The 18,832-nt window shown below is 37.1% G+C and overlaps 1 protein-coding gene across 20 annotated transcripts in view; it reads right to left on the bottom strand.

Moving 5' to 3' along the window:
- PBRM1 (polybromo 1) overlaps nt 1–18,832 on the bottom strand; it is a 101,736-nt gene that overhangs the window by 46,885 nt on the left and 36,019 nt on the right. For 13 of the 20 annotated variants that reach the window (XR_016394730.1, XM_022572910.3, XM_022572906.3 and 10 more), the window contains 7 exons: nt 18,164–18,377; nt 15,617–15,758; nt 15,001–15,098; nt 12,859–12,903; nt 8,920–9,196; nt 6,324–6,429; nt 2,483–3,125 (listed from right to left, as the gene is read on the bottom strand). Coding sequence is in view for 19 of the 20 variants with exons in the window: in XM_022572910.3 (XP_022428618.1) it covers nt 2,483–3,125; nt 6,324–6,429; nt 8,920–9,196; nt 12,859–12,903; nt 15,001–15,098; nt 15,617–15,758; nt 18,164–18,377 (1,525 nt within the window). In the remaining variant the exon portion in view is untranslated. Of the gene's footprint in view, nt 1–2,482; nt 3,126–6,323; nt 6,430–8,919; nt 9,197–12,858; nt 12,904–13,795; nt 13,921–15,000; nt 15,099–15,616; nt 15,759–18,163; nt 18,378–18,832 lie in introns of those variants that run through there. The other 7 variants (XM_089919453.1, XM_089919449.1, XM_089919448.1 and 4 more) reach the window with 3 other exon arrangements.

The raw sequence follows: 18,832 nt of genomic DNA on the forward strand, positions 1-18,832 counted from the left end.
AGCAAGCCCAGTCAGCTGTTTGCTGATACGGATCACTAGAGTATCAAACTTGAACGAAGCCTCCAGAATGCTTCTCACCAGCAAAGGTGAACTGGCAATCTAAAACACTGCCGATAACAACCTAAATGGATGTTTCAAGAAAGATTCTAAAATCTTTTCAGGTTATAGAAATGCTAACACTTGTAGGAAAGCAATAAAAATAAAACTGGCCAAGGGAAAAAAACTCCTAGGGCACTATTTTGATGCCTATTTTCTGAACAGAGACTTCTGAAGACTGTTCACTTGAAATTAATTTTACAAGAGCTTACAATTTTAAGTATAAAATTAAAACTGAAAACACTTTTGATAATCCACATTACAATGAAAGGGCAGATTCATAATTCCATCATGTGCTCAGAACAGTGTGTAATTTATAAAACTTACAAATTGTTTAGTTCTGGGTTTTTCCATTTAATATTTTCAGACCTTGGTTGACCTCGAGTAACAAACTGCAGAAAGTGAAACCGTGGATAAAAAGGGGAATACTGTAAAGTCACCTTGGACTCTACCTCCTAGGCCTCAGAAGCAAAAACTAACCATGTCAACAATGCTAGAAGCAAAAGAGCTCATTTCCTAGAGATACAAATCTGCTTAATTCTTAAAATAATCATGTCATCTATACAAGAAACAAAGTTGATAGTCATCTATATAAGAAACAAAGTTGCTAATAATCTAAGAGACAAGTCTATTTTGGAAGACTCACAGAACTAACCCCAAGATATACTGGGGGTAACGTAGGGGGGCAGGGAGGAGAGGAGTGACTTTAGACTTAAGGACTATTTAAGTAAACCGTGAGTAAGGGTGGAACTCTAAGCTCCATGAGAGCAGGGTTCGTCTGTTTTGTCTACTGGTATATACCAAGTATCCAGAACATTCTCATAACTGGTAGTCACTCAATAAACATTTGTTGAATAAATGAAAACTAACAAATAAATGAATGCAGATTTTGACTACAATATGTCCCTCCATATTTCTCTTTATTTCTATCTGCACTGTTGAAGAATAAGGACCATTTACTAAATGTGTCACTCAAGGGCCTCTCCAATCTGACCCCAACTCCACGTGTCTCTTGAACACACTATATTCATTTCCTAACCCTATACCTTTACTCATACCACTTACCTTATCTGAATCCCACCCATTTTCCCATTCTTCTCTGACGTCTCATGCCTTTTTAGAACTCTAATGCAGTTCCTTTACTCCACCATCTTTTACTAAATATCAAGTTGTTAAACGTTATCTCATGCCTGGAATTATTTTTCCCTAAGCATAGGCGCTATCCCAATTGTCAGACTTCAAGCTCTTAGAGCACACAGCTCAAGTCTTATCATCCCTGGCTGTGATAAGGGATGACTGGCGTCTTGGTGACTGGCTCAGCAGTGGCTCTCTACAGTGGGGAACAAGATGAGCCAAGCCACTTACTAGTTGTGTGACTTTGGCAAAGTATTTCTCTCTGTTGTGTACATCTTCGTATAAAAATTAGGAAGATTATCACCTACCTAGAATGGCTATTATAAGGGTTAGAGATTATGTACATGAAGTACTTAGCATGGTGCTTTACAAAGGGCAGGCGCTCAACAGGAACATCAAACATTACATTACTTTTAATTTTTCTTTCAAGATCCAGAGCAAACCCAGGCTTCACAGATTCCTCAGCTGGAATCACCCCATGCTCAGTGACTAAAGGTCTAGCTCTCAGCATGATAGACTATAAGCTCCAGGAAGGTAGGGTTTGTATTTTTAACTTTTTATATTCTCCCCAAGCGACCTCAAGAGCATATAGAAGACACACTGTAATTGCTGAACTGAAACTGTTTTCACAGCTGAGTATATACTATTGTTGTGTGGCAAATATACAGCACAGATCAAAATTAGAAGGGAATTTAAGTTTGATGGAAATTTAAATTTGATTCCTTCTTCTTTTAGAACATTTAATGTCTACAGAATGAACTTAAAAGTGATGAATCTGAGATTAAAAAGAAGCCCTTTTAGACATCTGAAATGACAATCAAATTTAAATCAGTCTAACCTCAGATCAGTATCTTAGAGCTATTTTAATTTATTTAAAGCATGCTTGCATTGAACTCAAACTTTAAAAGGAAATCATATTACAATTTCTAATTGAAAGCATTTTATCCATTAAAAATACATGTTCTGCAAAAGGCTATATTTTAAAAGTTTGTTTTTCAACAGATCTTCAATTTTGTCTCATTCCTTCCCCTCATTGGCCCTACTCTAGACAATTTAGTAGTGTGCCTTCTCTCCTCCACAGACTATACTTATACTAGCTCTCTATAAGTTTTGGCTAATTAAAATTCAAAATAGCACCCCATCAACTGTAATCATGTACCTATGCTGAAATAGCACATCAAAGCAAAATTCTTTCTTCTGTTTTACATTAAATGTCACACCTTCTCAAAAAGAAATGGTTTTGAAAACATACCGATTCATCCTTCTTGCCCTCTCCAATACTTCAAACATATGCTCTTGAAATAAATCGAGCCGCCGGTAGCGATTATTTTCAACATTCTTCCTAATTATGTCAAAAGTAAGAGGAGGTTTGTTTGGAAAGCTGGGATCCACAGCAGGAATTTCTGCTAGGGAATCACTGTAGCATCTTCCTTCATCATCCTGATGACTCATGACTGACACAAAAAGGTTATGGATAAGCTCCTGAATCAGCAAGGTTACATTTGGGACATGAGAGTCCTCATCTCCTTCGAGGTCTCTCCGAGTTTCAAGCAGGACTTTGTGTAGGACAAGGGCATCTTTGTAGATCAAAGACTCGGGCTCATTGTATGTACAGGCATTGTTAAACATCATGACGAAGTCCTCAACCATGGAGTCTATATCTTGGTATTTGTTGGCCATCATGTGGCTTCGAATTTTTTCCATGTCCATGGGTTTTTTAATGGTCAAATAGTAGTCAGGCAGCTCAGATCTGGAGGGAAGCCTCAGAAATATGGCACTGAGGCGGCGACCCCTCTTATCAGTATAGTTCTTTACAGCTTCATAGACTTCATTTAGTTTCTGCTGCATTGGAGTCATATATTTTGATTTTTTAGGAGAAATACCGCTCTTCCTACCTAAAGAAAGATTTATATTAAATGGATAAAATAAAATATATGAACCTAAATTTGTAAAAAGTTGGTAGCATAACCACAAGGAAGGGACTATTCCAGTGATTTATAAACACAGTAATTAGTATATTTCTAGTGAAACATACCCTATCAACAAAGAAAGAACTAGAAAAACTTTTCACTACTCATATTTTTGGTGGGAGAGTAAGTACTATTATGTTGAGATAGTTGTGAATAAGGTAGAATAAGGGAAATGAGTAGCTATGTGACACTCTAACTCCATCTCCTATGGTATCCTTGAGAACTGAGATTTTCATCAAGGGAGAAAAAGAGATCAAGATGTTAAAACAGAGGACACTGAATAAAAACCTTGTGGCCTTGAATCGCAACTGGGAGTATCAGTATGAACTTAAGATGTATTTTCTCTTTAAATATAAAATACACACACACAAAATTTCTTAGCTCTGTCCACTGAAAATTCTAGAAACACTGACCAACCCAGTTGCAGTATACCCCTATATAATTTTGACTATAAAGACTATAGCTCTGGAATACTGATTTCAAATACTAATGTTAGTAGCTCTTTGGCAAATGGCTAATTCCTAGTCTATACAAGATGAGCCTGGTATAGCTTGAAACACTAGACAGTAAAGAATCTACCAATGACTTCTTACCATGGTCAGGTCAAAAGACCATAGCAGCCAGTCTGGGACAACGTAAATATCAACAAGAACCATAATTGCAATGGGTTATAAAACTCAGCAATATGTTTAAATCTAGTAGTTCTTAATGATAAATAAAAACAAACAAACAATAGGGTAGATGTTGCATGACTTTAGTAAACCAATGCATTATTTTCTTTGTATTTCATTATTTTGAAAACTGGTAAATAAAAGGAGAAAAAAAATCTAGCTTTTATCCTTTCAAAAACCAAACAATATACACAAACAAACAAAAAAACCATACCACTGGGTAACCAAACACTGGATGAGGCAAAGTTTATTTATATAGAAGTATGCCAGTTAGTAAATGAGCAAGGAATGATAAAACTAAACTATCACTATCTAACAGCTCTTCAATGAATTAAGCATCAATAGCTATTAACATAATTTAAAGAAACAACCAGATATTATGTGCCACCTGATGTATCACCTCTGAAGTCAGTTTCTGTGTCAAAGGGAGGGGAGAATCAAATTTAAATCTAAATCTGATCGACTACCAATTTATAGGAACTAAAAAGGACAAAAGAACACGTGAAACTACAGCAAAGGGACACAATTAGCAAAACCTAGACTGTGGGAAACTATAGTACAAATAATTTCTTCAACAAACTGCAAGGGAAAAAAAGAGAGAGGGAGGGGAATTTATAGATTAAAAGAACTATCAATCAAATGCAATGTGTGGACCTTATTTGCCAAGTTGAAACTGAATCTAATCAAGCCTTTAAAGTTAACTTCCATTTATGAGAAATAAGGGAAATAAAGGAAAAAGTTAACTGACATCACAAGGAAGTGAACTAACTAATCCAGAACTTTGGACTGCACAATAAAGTGACCAGGTTTCTAGAGTTAATGGCATGAGGATAAAAAAAGGAGGGGGACTTCTCTAAACTATGAGTTTAAGGACAAAATAATCAAATGTAACATACAGAACTTAATTAGATCCTGATTTGAAGAAACCAACTATAAATATACATTTGTGAGACAATCAGTAAAATCTGAAAATTTTTCAGGTATTAGATGAAACCAAGAAACTAATTTTGTTAGGTGTGACAATGACTTCATGGCTATTTAAGAAAATATCTGCGTATTTTAGAGATGCATAATGAACTATGTAGAAATAAAATGACATGATTGGATTTGGCTTAAAATAATTCAGAACAAAGAAAAAGAAGGAAAAAAGGGAAGATAGGAAATAAGTATGGCAGAATCTTGATAAATGCTGAGTAACAGGTATATACAGGGATTCACTGTACTATTCTTTATACTTATATATGTTTTGAATTTTTCATAAAATTGAGAAATGAAAAAATTAACATTGCATGTTAAAATCTCCTTTCCCTGAACTTAAAGAAAAATGTATTTATATATATTTAGATAGTTATTGTTAAAGTATCTATCTGTCATTAGTTTCCTAACTCAACTTGTATAATGAATTCTAGTTTTAAAAGGCATTATATCCCTATAAATTAGAAGGTTTTCGTTTCTGCAAACCTTCTGTGTGCTTTTACAATTCCATGAAGAGATAAATGAATGGCATGACAAAAAGGAATGATCACTTAGCAATAAATCATACCCAAAGCTATTGTAAATTCAGTTTACAGTCATTTCATATAAAAAATCAGGGTCTGTTTGTTTTTTCCCTTTTCAAAAAATACGACTCTAAAGAATATTTGACAACACCACTGTCATTTGCTTGGTATTTATTTTACTTATATATTTTAAATAAGGCAGAAACCTCTTCTTTAGCCCAATGGTACTAATTGTTTTTGCTGTCTCTCTTCTCTCTCACAGTTTTCAACCAAACAACCATCCACAGACTACACTCAAAAGACAGCCAAGGGCTTCCCTGGTGGCGCAGTGGTTGAGAGTCCGCCTGCTGATGCAGGGGACACGGGTTCGTGCCCCGGTCCGGGAAGATCCCACATGCCGTGGAGCGGCTGGGCCCGTGAGACATGGCCGCTGAGCCTGCGCGTACGGAGCCTGTGCTCCGCAACGGGAGAGGCCACGACAGTGAGAGGCCCGCGAACAGCAAAAAAAAAAAAAAAAAAAAGACAGCCAAGTTAACTTACAGTACAGTGGCTAGACATCTCTAACCTCTCAAATTCTGTCTAGGAGGAACTACTGGGACTAATCTTTAATTCTAATAATCAGCAAACAAACATACAAAAAAAAATAGAATAAAATCTGCCACTATACTCTTCCAGGCATCACATGTAGAAAAAATATCTATTCTTACTATTTAACATTTACAAAATGTCCACTGCATTCAAGAAAGCAAAACCTTTGACATTATATTCTTCTATTCCTCACATGCTTTTATGTTTACTTAAAATACGGAAGACAGTGCTTAAAAGGAAGCAAGAAACTCCATGCTGTAGTGCAAGTTCAATTATATTCACCAATTAATTAAATATTATTTCAGTAAATCAGCAATTTATCCTTGATGGACTGAACTGAACAATGAAGTGTGAGGCTGCCTTACTCAGTTTGAGTTTGGGAGAAGCCATGTCATCATCATCAGGCAGTGGGCCCAGCTCTTTCCTTTTATCCTTGAGTAACTTCTCCAGGATGTGCGCATCATTGTACACCTATATTTAATTACAAATATAATTTAAATTATTTTTTAAGAAGCTTTCTACTGAAGTATAATATACATCCATAAAGAAGTTTTAAAAACATAGGATAGTTGAGAACTAAAGAAATAAAGCCTGAGATCACTACAGAGCAACAAAATCACACCTCCGTGGGGTGGGCCTCAGCCTCAACTGGTTTGTTGTTTAAAGTTTTCCAGGTGACTCTAATGTATACCCATGCAGGCTAAAGTTTGAGAACTACTGTACTAGAATCATTGCAAGTTTTTGCAGAAGTTCTGAAATATATTTACGTGTGTTGTTTCTTCATAAATCTCTCTTGCACTGGACCCTCAAGGTAGCCAGACTTAGCTCAATGGAAATTAAAAATTAAAAACATCTGATAGTTGGAGAGAAACATCTCAAACATTAGAAGGGATTTAATACCAGTGTGCGTTCACAGCCTGGAATCTGATTTGTGAAAAGCAACAATCCCTGCTGAGGCTCTCTATGAAGACTGGGCCAAAGGTGGTAACACAGAGCCAAGGACAAGGTTACGCACCCAACTGTTTTGCTCCCACAGCTGCCTCCTCCCACTCCCCCCACAAAGGCTCTCCTCCCTGACTGCCCCACAGCAGAGGGGCTGAGGGAATAACTGACCTCTCTTCTTTGGCAACCTCTCGTAAGGGTGGCCTTTTTCTTTATCAGTGGCAGACAAGTGGCACATTGGCCAATGACACTGAGGACAGTGTAAACTCCTATGACAGAGAGAACCATTTCTTTGATCACAAGCACCCTCAGTGCCTACTTCATTTTATATTGAAATGTAATAGTATAAGAAAGGAAATAAACAATTTGAAAATGTACTTTTACTTCTGGGAGATTTAAAGTAGATAAAGAAAACTCAGAAAAGATCTATGTACCCCAATACATGTTCACTGCAGCATTATTTACAATAGCCAAGATAAGGAAACAATCTAAGCATCCATCAATGGAAGAATGGATAAAGAAAATGTCACACGCACACAGGAATATTATTCAGCCATAAAAAAAAAGAAATCTTGCCATTTGAGACAACGTGGATGAATATTGAGGGCATTATGCTAAGTGAAATAGGTTAAGATGGAGAAAGACAAATACTGTATGATCTCACTTATATGGAATCTAAAAACAGCCCCCTCCAAAAAAAACCCCAAGCTCATAGATATGGAGAACAGATTGGTGGCTGCCTGAGGTGGGGGTGGGGGACGGGCAAAACGAATGAAGGAGATAAAAGGTACAAGCTTCGGTTATAAAATAAATAAGTCATGGGGATGTAATGTATGGCGACTATAGTTAATAATACTGTATTGCATATTTGAAAGTTGCTAAGAGAATAGATCTCAAAAGTTCTTATCACAAGAAAAAAAATTTGTAACTACATATGGTGATGGATGTTAACTAAACTTACTGCAGTGATCATTTTGCAATATATAAATATAAAATCTCTATGTTGTACACTTGAAACACGTCACTTATACCTCAATTTAAAAAATTAAGTAGGGCTTCCCTGGTGGCGCAGTGGTTGAGAGTCCGCCTGCCGATGCAGGGGACACGGGTTCGTGCCCCGGTCCGGGAAGATCCCACATGCCGCGGAGCGGCTGGGCCCGTGAGTCACGGCTGCTGAGCCTGCGTGTCCGGAGCCTGTGCTCCGCAGCGGGAGAGGCCACAACAGTGAGAGAGGCCCGCGTACCGCAAAAAAAAAAAAAAAAAATTAAGTAAAGGACATGAAATAGAAAAAAATATGAAAGGAAGAATGTATCTTAGCTTTACTGACAAAGAACTGAAAATCAAGATGCTTCATAACAAACTCAATCTCAATTATTCAAAGGTGCATTACTGGGAATATCCTGATATTTATATAATTATACAATTTTCTAGACTATCCTTAGAGAAGTATGGCCACTGCGGATAGTAATAATAAAATTATGATGAAAGATTTTATTGTCCTTGGCTTTCATTTGAGTGTTTGAATACCAGGCACTGTGCTACATGCTCTGTAAATATTATCTCATTTAAATCCTATAATAACCCTGATGCAAGTACTGCTATTATCTCCACTTTACAGATGAGGCTCAGAAAAGATAAGTTACTTACACAGGGATTGGCAGAGCAGGATTCAAATTCAAATGTCAGATTACACTTGACGCTCTGGATCCATGGATATGGAATCCATGGGATTCGCAGGGTTGACTGTACTATGCCATTTTATATAAGAGACTTGAGCATCTGTGGATTTTGGTATCCGCAGGGGTCCCGGAACCAACTCCCCACCCCTGATACTGAGGGACAGCTGTACAGGGTATAAACTTTTAACCTTTACAGTGTCCTGCCTCCCATTTTAAATAATTAAGAAAAGACAAAATATTAAGCTAGTCACTGAGAAGGGCAACCTAAGTTAGGCCTCTAGACCTGGTCTCTCAAGATCAAAAGAAAAGTACCTACTCCAGGATTCCCACACATCCTCACCTGGGAGCCCTCCTCATTGTAGTGCCTGGCATTCCGGAACATCAGCTTCATGTCTTCTATCATTCCCTCTTCCCCTGCATATTTGTCATTGCGGATGTTATGTTCAATTATTTTCAAGTCCATTGGCTCCAAGATGATTTTATAATAATCAGGATAGTCCTTTTTGGATGGTTTAACCATAAATAGATCACAAAGTCTTCTGCCTGAACCTGGCTCACGAGCTTCAAGAACAACATTGAACAAGATTTTCATTCGCTGCTTTCGAATGTTCTTTTTACTGTTGAGGGGGAAGGGAGAAAAGGGGGAAAATGAGAACAGGTTCAGTTTTCTTGATATAAGGATGAACACGAAATAAAACAAATTAATCTTGTGGGCAGGTGCTTCATGATTATAATGTATTGATTATGTATGGCACAAACACAGTAAACATGCTGGAAGCTATAAGCAAATATTAGGAAATTTTTCAAAATAGTTAAAACATACTGACTCTGGCAGGAGCACCCCCCAAGAACACCAGGCAAACGTGTTTCGAATATTTATGAAATGCAATGCTTGAAAAAATATCTTGTCTAATGTCAAAGAAAATGAAATTCTGTTATCAACTGAAATATATTTTTTAAGAACAGAGCAGAAGTGGAATAAAACTGCTGATTCCCTACTAACAGTTCTCCCTTAAACAAACAAACAAACACAAAGAGAAGTGTCCCATCTCCTATGACAACCACTCCTGAACACCTGCATATCCTGAGGGGATGATGTGAGAGGAAGAACTCTCTCAGTCCAGGACTTTAGCAAGTAAATAATAAAAGGGGAATGCAGGACAAAGCTCCAACATCACAGAGCTCCACATCTGAGCAGAGATTAGAACACAGATGACTTTAGCCTTCAAGAAGCCTCTAAAGAAAAATTTCAGAACCTGAATTTGATATCACAGAATTTGGTAACTGGTCTAATAACTGAAATTTACTGCTTTAGGACTTGTAACACTTATAATATCCTTTCTCCATTTGTATCATTCACTTCAAGAGAGTGATATGTAACTGGTTTCCAACCTCAAAGGCAAGCAAAACTTTTGTCATTAGGGTCAAACAATTTTCTCTGAACTAATCCAGTTTTGTTATTTTGTTTACATTTTTCCAGATCCTTATATTGCCTTTGAGACCGAGACCCACAGGCCCATTACTTTTAATCTGACTGCCAGAAAAAACTCAGAGCTAAACTTCATATTCTTTTATAACTGTATTAGCTTGGGTGGCTGGTATATTTATCCTTTTCCAATATGATGTTGAACCTTAATATATCCACACTTTTGAAAGTAACTTTGAAAGACAGCTACCATATTTCCCTATGTGATACTTTCTGGTTACTGTTTTCAATGTCACTTTGATTTTTAGATTCTTCTTTAAACCCCTCTATTCATCCTCTCTTCCTCCCTCAGACTAGTAACTATAAAGTTTGTTCACTCTTCCCTATTTTGGGAAAGGTGCATAAAATTAAATCCCAGACCTTGTAACTGGCATACTCATTCTTTTCTAATCAGCACCTGTGAAGATACTTCGATAAAATACATCTTAAGGGGGTTCAAAACCAAGGTTGTTTGTCATTATGCACTTAAGGGTGCCACACTTAAGGGGATGTCAATTCAGGTCACAGACACATAATAAATATACAGTTTTAGAAGTTTACAGGAGATGGGCCATAATTGGTTCTGTGCTAACAAAATCAGTATATTACAGCAATTTTCCAATAAATGAAAGTCAAGAGAAATGGGTGCTTTTTCTAATTTGCATGAAGATTATGAGCTAGTAGGGGCTTCGCTCTGAATCCCTGATTTTCCAGGACCACCACCTGACCCCTAAACCCAGCCTAAAACACTGAAATCAACGTCACTTTTTGCTTCTCTTAGTTTATCACTAAGTCCTAGAGGACCTCCATAGCGCTTCTAGATCTAATCTTTCCTTTTAATTTTTCATGCCATGGTGTTAGTCCTAACCTTCATAGTTTGTGGCTGACCACTTTCTCAAATGTCCTTATCATTATTCTTCCTATGAAGCTATTATTTATTATGTATTTGTATTTGGATATACACACAAGATTCCTATTTACAGTTACAGCTAACACTTCTACCACATGCCAGGGACTGTGCTAAGCACTATCATTTAAACTTCAAACTCTGAGAACCAGGTACAATTATTATCCCAACTTTGCAGATATAAAAACAGAGGCTTAGAGACTCAAGTGAATACCTAAGGCCATAAAGTGACTAATCAGAACTGAGACTTGAATCAGCTGATAATCACCAGACTGCTTTTATCATGCAAGTGGATGATAAAAACTTAGCTCTTACCAAGGGCCTCTCTAATCAAAGTCAACCCTGCTCATAGGCGTCAAAGTCTCCCAGCATTTAATTTAACTCCCTGGCCCTAGACCTTCAGTGGTGCCTGCTGTGAAGCTAAGTAAACCCAAAGGTTCTTTCTTTTACAAGGCTTTCTATATTTCATCTTCAAGTCTTCAAGGACTTTTTTACTCACCTTTTTAAGGAGTTTCCCAGACTAGTAACATCTGACTAAAAACAAAATGAAATCTACCATGTCTTGATGCCAGCAGGAAATACTGCCAGAAAATAATCAGAGTGAGTACATTTAGTGAGTACTCACTGCATCCAGGCCCAGTTCCATGGGCTTTAAACATACTAAGCAATCAGGTCTTCACAGCAATCCTATGCAGGTAATGTCATCAACTCCTTTTTCAGATGAGGAAATTGAGATGAGGCTCAGAACACAGCTGATAAGAACAACTGGGATTTGAACTTGGGCAGTAAGGCTCTAGAGCTCGGGGTTGTAACACTACTCCACCATGCCCCACATTTCTATTTCTTCTACTACTACCCAGAACCAGTGCCATATACTATGAATGATATAAAAGAAATACAATCCATTGTCTTTTCCTTAAATTTACTATCTAAGAAAACTTTTCTTAAGGAAAATATTAGGAAGAAGATAATAATACAGTAATTTTGTAGAGTGGACTACATATGGTAGCAACATAAAGATAACTTTAAAACATCTAACTTTTAAGAAAAAGCATGATAGGGAAATCACATTTCCTAAAGCTATTTGGGCAATCCCACAACACTTCCATACAATTATACAACTGTGTACCTTAAACAATTATTTTACTACAGAGATCACACATAAGTTCATTTGTTTTTAGCCTGCCTCTTTTCCTGGCCAATAAATTCCTGGAAGGTAGAGGTGATGACTAAACGTTCTCCTTTATGACCTGTGAGCAGAGTCTGGTGTTCTGCAAACAACTGACACTCCATGAATGCCAGATGGCAAAGGTGAAAATAAAAGCACCACACAATGATTACTAGGACCATAACATGGCAACTTATGGGCTGTTTTTAAAAATCATAAGTAACATGCAAAAGAATGGATGCTTTTAAAGAAATAAAACATGGACAAGATCAGAGACTGAAGAATGTATTTATGCTCAAGAAGCAGTAACCCAATGCATAGGTGCCAACATAGACTGACATCACTTGGATTGTCAACACTGATTATGATCCCTCCACCATCTCCCAATCTGTAAAAGACAATCAGCACCCGCCAGCCCCTGGACACTGACAATGCTACCATATTCTCAGCCTCTCTACCTCTGCCGCAGAAGTACAGCCACAATGACTGCTGTGGGGGCTTACTGCCCCTGGCAAAGCTGGCAACAAATTACAGCTCCTGAATATACCTAGGCTAATTCTCATTTTACTAACTACACTTCTAAACTGTACTGCTTTCTTTACTCATAAAATAAACTGGCATCCAAATAAAAACCATTATTCACATGCTTAAGGCTGCACTTTTCACCTAATCAGTACTGACCATGCCATAAAAGTTACACTTTAAAAAATATGTTTATGCATAAAAAAGGACTGCACACCTGGATAGCCTCCTGAGACCCAACATCTCACTGTCAAGAGTGTTCCTGGGAAAGCAGAAACAAACATTACATGTGAAGAGAAACAAAACAAGCAACATTGGAGGTCATGTACAAACCAAATATGGTTGAGAAAAAAGAGGATTATTCAATCCAAAGGATAAAAGGTTTTAAGAATACTTGGAACATTTCAACATGGAAGATAGCAGGTGGATTTTTGGGTAGAGGGTTTGGGGAGAAGAATACATTCCCAGAATGAAGAGAACATACCCGCAGTAATTTTTCTCACAATCTTTGATATGAAAAAAATAAGGCAAAGACAGAATCATACACAATACTTAGGAGTCAAGTCAAGTGGTACTTGAAAACTTGGCCCTGACTTCTCTGGATAAGCTTAACTTAACCTACTAGGCTGTCATGTTTGCCTGAATTCTGGAGAAGTCTGTTTCTTATTACCAAAACCTTTTAACATAACTACCTTCTAAAAGGCTGGTTATGTTATTTCCTTTGTCACAGTCCAAAGTATAGAACTTGCTTTTGTCAACCTCTTAATGTGTGCTCATGCCTGTATTTCAAACCCAGATATGTTATTTTATTGCTTTAGCTATGATTTATATTTGTTCTTCTCTTACTTGTATTTTTCACTTCATTAAACAAAACACTTCCTAAGAAACCTGTGCACAAAAAGACTTTTGGTCTAAAGTAGGATTTTATTATTTCAAGAACATAATGCTTTTCTTTTTATGGGAGGTTTTAGAATAATAACTTTCATTTAGTCTATTTGGGTTGTCCCACAAAGTACAAGCCACAGATATTTTTTTAAGGCTCTGGCCTGGGCTAATGCGTCCTTGGAACTGTTTTCTTAACACTCAACTAGTTTAAGATCTCTCTTTTCATTCAGTGTTGGCACTAGCTGTACCATCACTTTTGCCTCCATTACCTTCTTTTGCCTGAGAAGTTTTTATCTTTGATTGGTGACTGATCTGGAAAACACAGGTGATGCTGTAGTAGTTATATAATTACACTCAAAGATGTTCTTGATTTGATGCCTCTGATCTGGTTTCACATTTTTCCTCCGTTGTCCCTGGTATAACAAGGAATTAAGAACTTGGAAGGATGAAATTCATAGGCCAGTAATGGAGGAGACTCACATCTCAGGGCACACCAATCAATTTAGTTACCTTGGTATAGCATAGCAAAGTTATTTTCAAAGCTAGAAAAAATTTCCCAAATGCTATTTATAGGGAAAGACAAGACAGCTTGTCTTTTCTAAACCACCTTTTAAAATCCTCAGGTCTCAGTGGATCTACTAATACATGAACAGAACTGTATTAATAGTTACTAATGATTTCTTCACTCAATTTTGAATCTGTCAAGCCCTGCTATTAGTGATGGACCTTATTCCTTGTTTAAGGTATCCTCCCTGCTGTTACAAAGATGGTGAGACAGTTAAGGCTGAAGAAGAATATGGTGTTCCACAAAGATCAGGCCAGAGAAACTCCATGTGGGAGGCACAGACAAAAGAGATGGTCTTGCATGATTCTTTACAGGAGTCCAGCTTCAGAATCTCACAGTAAGGCCCCCCTCCATAAAACCCATGAGAAAAAGGAAGGGTTAGGGAAGTTGACAGAAAGGTTAGAAAGAAAAGAAAACCAAATATCTAGCTTAACCTTTCATGAACTACAAGAAGTTATGACTTGGTATTTTACAATCTGACATCCTTAAAATGGCAAATAAAGATCAGATTAACAAGGAAAAAGAAACGGGTAAGAATAATGACTTACTTCACTACAGTGGTAGTACTGATTTTTTTTTTTTTGTAATTTACCATGCAGAAATTACCTAAATTAGATTTAAGGAGCATTCTTAAATGCCACGTTAAAACAAAATAACCTGGACAGCAAAAAGAATAACATGTTTTGCCAAGCTACATAAGTAGTTATTTTTATCTATGTTATCTAAAGCCAATATAGTACAAAAAAAGCACTAATCATACAATTTACAAATGAATTTTTAAATGTTATAAAATAGTTAAAGCTTATAATTCATACTTGACAGCTTAAAGAAACATTTTTCTGCACTTAAATCTAAAACAAAATAAAAAGAAACTGAGAAGATGTCTCCAGCTATAAGAAGAGTATCTACCTTTTTCTTTTGGCACTACCAGTATCAGAGGTTGCTGAAGAAATCATGCTGTCTCCATCCTCAATGTCATCTCTCCTGGCAAGCTCCTTCTTCTTTGCCTAAAACAGAGCAGACCCTGGGAGTCAAGCTCACTCTGCCGAACACTTCTAGAATATATAAATATTAAAAGACCCATGGCCTCAGATGCGCTCCAAGGTGTGCTCTCAGAAAGGATTCAATAAACTCATGGACACTGTACAATGATTAATTAGCCTTAAGATGTCCCTTCTCCTAGGACCAACCCTACCATAACAGAAACAGTCTAGAACCAAAGAAATAAAACCTAAATGACAGAATATCATCTGTGATTAGAGGGAAACTTCCTGACATCCCTAAAATTACTCCCCAGGGACAAATCCCTGCTTCTTCCACTCACAAAGCTAAACCAGTCTAAACTATTATTTCTACTCTACATGGTCCTGAAAACTCTTAAAAACATATTCAGCAGTACTTGTGGCTGAAATGAATGATGTGATATTGCTGGAGGGAAATCACGTATCTTAAAAAAACACACTCAAAATGTGTAAAATTATTTCAATTATACATACAACAACTTAGCAAAACCAAGAAATCATACCTGCATGACTTGTTGCAGTTTTAGAACTCGCTTGTAGATGGCTGAGTTGGGAACATTATAGCGTTTGGCATTTTCAAACATTAAATTCAGATCACACTCCAAATGATCTAAAGTTTCATATTCTTGATTCTTTAGCTTTGTTCTGTGAAAGACAAACACATGGCTAGAATCTTCCATTATGAAAATTATGAAACACACTTCCTGAAAGTCCAGTGCAAAAATCCTGACAAGCACTACAAGGTATCTTTACCAGTGATACTGATTAGAGGCCTAGAAGTGACAATTTCAAAATACAGAGTGAAGAGGCAAAAGCACCGTTTAGACAATATGACAATTTAACTGAAAATCCAAAAGAATAAAACATTACAAGAAGTAATAAGAGAACCTAGTAAGGTGGTCAATTACAAAGCAAACATATCAGCAAAAATCCTAAGAGAAAAATCCTGTTAGTGGCTAACATGCAAACCCTAGGAAGAGATAAAAATCAGGGAGGTTTTAAGCTACCTTAATGAAGAATCATGGTGATCTACACATTTTAGAAAATAAGAGGCCATTCCACTTGATGAGGGTTAAAGAAAAGAGAAAGTACTGGCAACTCCATGAAGGAGCGTTTAGAATAATACACATTTAACCTCCAGGCGAGCTGCATATGGGCAATGAAGAGCGGTCCTTTTTGTTTTTTGGCTGCGCTGTGCAGCTTGCGGGATCTTAGTTCCCCAACCAGGGATTGAACCCGGTCCCGGCAGTGAAAGCGCTGAGTCCTAACCACTGGACCGCCGAAGAATTCCCTGAAGAGCAGTCTTAAGATGATAAATGAGAGGCAGATATGTCAGACTCCCTTCACTCCTCCTCCTCCAATACAAACATTTGTAATTAATTACGATAGCTTAATATTGAGGTTTTTACTTACCCTAAGTCTTAAGAATTCCAATAGCTGTCTCAGACACTAAGGCTATTACTAACACCAACTCTCATAAAGTCGCTATACAAAGTAAGGCTTATGTTAGAAAAGTCTAACTTGGAAGAAGGCTGCAGGCAGGTGACTGGGCTGGCTGAGGATTTGCCTTCTTTTGAACTAATCTACTTAATTAGACTGAATTTTAAAAGACTGAGGGAGAAAAGAAACTAAGGACAAAAATCAATTAAAAAGGAACCTCTTAACATCTACAAGACTGTCACCATCCTTTCCAAGGCAAAGAGTACAAAAAACAAATTTCTAGTCCATTTTCTTAATGAAAGGCAGCCTTAATTTCCATGTTATTGTTCATTTTTATTTTATTTTTTGGCCATGCCACACGGCATGCGGGATCTTTAGTTCCCCAACCAGGGATCGAACCCGTGCCCCTGCAATGGAAGTGCCAACTCTTAATCACTGGACCGCCAGGGAAGTCCCTCCATGTTATTTTTAAGAAGGCCAAATAAACTAATTTTCTATAACCTACTCGTGTCCAAAACCTCCGAAGTTTGGATTAAATAAAAACACCATAAACTTTACTGATCAAATAAGGAAAACAGACGTTACAAATGCAAAACCACAAAACATATGTTAGGCAACCTTATTCCTAGAATCCAGCAAGTACAAGGATTTTAATTCCTACTGTATGGAAAGCTAGTTATCTGCCATGAAAACATCATTTAAACACCAGCTTACTCTGACCTTGCCCATTTAAGGTAATTTTACTTGCGTCTTGCCTCTATCTGGGTATACTACAACACCTAACCCACATTGTAAGAGTCACAAAACAACATATTTTATAACATTATTTATTTCCTACTATTGTTAATGATATTGTGGTGGTTCAAGTATTTTGTCTGACTGAATTCCCAATGATCATTTTAACATTTTCTAAACAGAAAAGGGAAACCATGATGAACCATCTCTCAGGTATTGTTTCAGCTAATGAGTTCTCTAAGAGCTGACAATGCTTATTCTGGAGGTTTAACTACAGATACAAAATTTAAATGCAGATAAACTGTTGTAATTAAAATATTAATTAAAGGTATAAGAAGAGAAATTCTTGCACAGTTATAAGAAAACGAACAGTTAAATTCTGAGCTGCATGACTTTTTTTGTGTGTGTGTGGTACGCGGGTCTCTCGCTGTTGTGGCCTCTCCCGTTGCGAAGCACAGGCTCCGGATGTGCAGGCTCAGCGGCCATGGCTCGCGGGTCTAGCCGCTCCGCGGCATGTGGGATCTTCCCGGACCGGGGCACGAACCCGTGTCCCCTGCATCAGCAGGCGGACTCTCAACCGCTGTGCCATCAGGGAAGCCCTGCGTGACTTTTTATAATTCATAATCTGACACAAAAATGCCTAGCTGGGATATCTTTTATTTGCCTCTTGACTCTACTGCAGTACAAAGAACATCATTTGTAGTTAATCAAATTCATTTCTCATTTTTATATAGGAGTGATAGTTAAGCACACTTTAGACATGTGAAAAACATTTTTACCTTTATTATCTTTATCCATTTTAGAAAGGAAGATACATGTGCAGGCTCAATCACAAGAAAATAGATTTATACTGAGTAATGTAGAAGATATCTTACCTGATCTGTTGTAGTGATATGGGCATTTTAATTTGCTGATAATAATCAGGGTATTTTTTCTTTGAAGGCAAATGGAAAAAAGGTTCAGCTATTAGCTGCCCTTGGTTATTCCGACAGCTCCTAACTGTGTCGTAAAGCTGATAAAAAGGATTTGAAACATCCATAAATGAAGTAATGCTCTCTGCTTCCGACTCTCCTTCTTCATAACGTGCAGCTACAAAGACATAAAAGATATTTATAAGGGACAGCAGAAACTAACACAACACTGTAAAGCAATTATACTCCAATAAAGATGCTAAAAAAAAAGATATTTATAAGGGGAAGAAACAAACATTTTTTTAAGCTCGTTTAACAACCTTCCAGATTATGCTATATGTATGTTTGAGAATACTGTTTTGTATGTTTCAGAATACTTGTTTTAAAAGAATAGTCTCTAGGCTTCATAAAGATGCTGTTAGTAATGCTTAGTAAAATTGTTACGTTTACTCAGAGAAATATTACACAGAAATAGAATAGAATGTTACATGGTAAAAGTTATACCATCTTTAAAAGATTACAAAATAGTTTCTCTGCCATCTTCTGAGACTCCTTGCTTATGTGTGCTTGGACAAGAAAAGGAGCAAGTAGCCATTCTCAGATCTCAGAACTAAAGTGACAGCATGTAGCTTA

Source organism: Delphinapterus leucas, chromosome 10 (genome assembly GCF_059928025.1).
Source record: "Delphinapterus leucas isolate spDelLeu-1000000601 "Yukka" chromosome 10, BTC_Dleu_Yukka2, whole genome shotgun sequence".
NCBI lineage: Eukaryota > Metazoa > Chordata > Mammalia > Artiodactyla > Monodontidae > Delphinapterus > Delphinapterus leucas.